The 2,433-nt window shown below is 36.4% G+C and overlaps 1 protein-coding gene across 1 annotated transcript in view; it reads left to right on the top strand.

The window, feature by feature from the left end:
- Rbmx2 (RNA binding motif protein X-linked 2) overlaps nucleotides 1-2,433 on the top strand; it is a 13,567-nt gene that overhangs the window by 6,156 nt on the left and 4,978 nt on the right. The window contains exon 5 of the mRNA XM_005372501.3: nucleotides 733-862. Coding sequence (XP_005372558.2) covers nucleotides 733-862 — 130 coding nt within the window. The remainder of the gene's footprint in view (nucleotides 1-732; nucleotides 863-2,433) is intronic.

The raw sequence follows: 2,433 nt of genomic DNA, 5'->3' as shown, positions 1-2,433 counted from the left end.
AGAAGCTTTAGTGCTTATTGATATTTATTTTGGGACCTTACAAATAGTGAATTTAATTTGTTTCATGAGTTCTTGAAAATAATTTATATCATTATACACTTCAAAAATACCTATACGTTTCCTAGTCTGACATTAGTGGATTATTGGTAATTATTTTTATTTGATATTAATTCATCTAGTCTTATTTTTGTCAACTTTGTTTTAAACGTAAAAATCTCTGATAAGTGTCTGTTTCTTTTGTGTAGCCCTGGCTGACCTGAAAATCGAAATATAAATTAGGCTGCCTGGCCTCAAACTTATGGAGATCTGCTTATCTCTGCCTTCACCCACACCTGCCCAAAAGTTTTGATTCATGAGTTATGTTTTTTTTTTCAGTGCAAAATAACTTAGTCAGTTTCATTTAATGCATTCATTTTGGCCTTGTTATATTCTTTTTTTCTTTTTTGCTTTTTCAAGACAGGGTTTCTCTGTGGTTTTGGAGCCTGTCCTGGAACTAGCACTTGTAGACCAGGCTGGTCTCGAACTCACAGAGATCCGCCTGCCTCTTCCTCCCAAGTGCTGGGATTAAAGGCGTGCACCACCACCGCCCGGCTGTTATATTCTTATTTAACTTTTTCTTTTCAACCTACTGTGTCATCTTAATTGATTTCTCCTGTACTGAGTATTTGAATTTTGTTTCAGTATGAAAATTTTTGCATTTTAAATGAATAATACATTTTATAAACTCAACAGATATGGGGAGATTGTCAACATTAATCTTGTGAGAGACAAGAAGACTGGGAAATCCAAAGGATTCTGTTTCCTGTGCTATGAAGATCAGAGGAGCACAGTTCTGGCTGTTGACAATTTTAATGGAATTAAGGTAAATATGCTTACTGTGCAGGATTTGGCTGGACTTCTCCTGTGTACAAGGTAGGCTTCATTCTTTTTTTGCTTGCTGTTTATAGGTGCAGAAAAAGTCCTGGTCAGCTGGATGTATTGTGGGGGTTGTAGAGGTGCCTAGACACACTGGATAGGGAATGATTCCAGGAAACCATTTTCTGGCTCATGCATCTGCCGGGACTTATTCTTTTTCCCTATATGTTAGCAAACTGTCATTCTAGAAACATGGGTACTATGCCCCCTTATCTGGAGGATGTTTTTCTTATACACATTTTCCATCTGTTCTAATGCATTAGAGACTGGAAACACTGTTCTTGGATATTGTACTGTGCTAGAGAACCGGGGCCTTCATCAGGGCTTTAGGAGCTAAGACAAACATCTGTATTTAGTATATGATTCTAGTGACTTAACTTATTGGCTCTTGGAAACTCTTTACTTAAATCTGCTGGCCAATTCTATAAAAATAGGCCATTCTGGAATTTTAAGGGAATGACCTTCAGAAGAAATTGTCATCAAAGGAAAATTGCTTTTTTTTTTTAAAAAAAAAATATCAAAATGAGAAATAGAAGGGATGACAGAAGCTTCTCAGGTTTAAAGGCACATGTAAAAATGTAGTCTTGGAATGGAACAGTAAAACTGAAATTCCGCGTTCAAATGCTGTTACCTGTATAGAAGTGTATCTACTTGAAAATAGACTGTTTATAAAGCAAAGGGTACATTTTATTGTTGTTCACCTGTACAACTATAGTCTATAGTCCAATAATCAGTGAAAACTGAAAGGTCCTGTGTGGCAGGAGTAGAAAAAGATATGAGAGCTTAAGAAAAAAAGGAAGTAAAAAGATAATCATGGAACTAAATTTCAAGCTCCCACAGTGAAGCTCATGGGAGTCTGATGGGACCATGTATCCGAGTAGCAAGTGAGAATCACATCAATCTTCTGCCTTTAGGCAAAAAAATAAATACATGGGAAAAAGACCAGAAGGGAAGGGAGTAGTAACACACATTAATGCCGTACCAAATAAGTTCTTACATACGGAGTAGTTGAATATTTGTAGTTGACATTAATAATGTCTTGTCACTTGAACATTAATACTAGAAACCTGGGTGACAGGTTCTGTTTCATTAGAAAAGTAGTAAGGAATGACTCTTTGGTCACATCAGACTCTGTAAGTTATCCCGGAGAGGGTACCTATTAGATTTATCTTGTGACTATAAATTAGGAAAGTGAGTCTAGATATTTTATTCTCAATTTTATCATTTTCCAAAGACTTACTAAAAACAGAATGAGCCCATTTTCTTTTTTTCCTGACCCCTTGCCATTCTGCAATTTCCCCTTGACTTACCCAATCTGTAACAGTGACAGTTTGCTGCCTCTAAACAGAGCATTCAAATGAATTCGCTAGCCAATGACTTCTGTGAAGTTGCCTTTTCTAATGGCGTTATTACTGTTATTACTCAGTGATGCACAGATGTGGTATTTGCCCTACTGGCAGGCAAGCAAAGGTCTGGTAAAGAATGATAACCTGCTATTTCTTTCTTTCTTTTTTTTTT

This window comes from Microtus ochrogaster, unplaced genomic scaffold (assembly GCF_000317375.1).
Source record: "Microtus ochrogaster isolate Prairie Vole_2 unplaced genomic scaffold, MicOch1.0 UNK50, whole genome shotgun sequence".
Taxonomy (NCBI): domain Eukaryota; kingdom Metazoa; phylum Chordata; class Mammalia; order Rodentia; family Cricetidae; genus Microtus; species Microtus ochrogaster.
The sequence above is the reverse complement of the archived record's forward strand: the minus strand, read 5'-3'. Positions and strand labels throughout refer to the sequence as shown.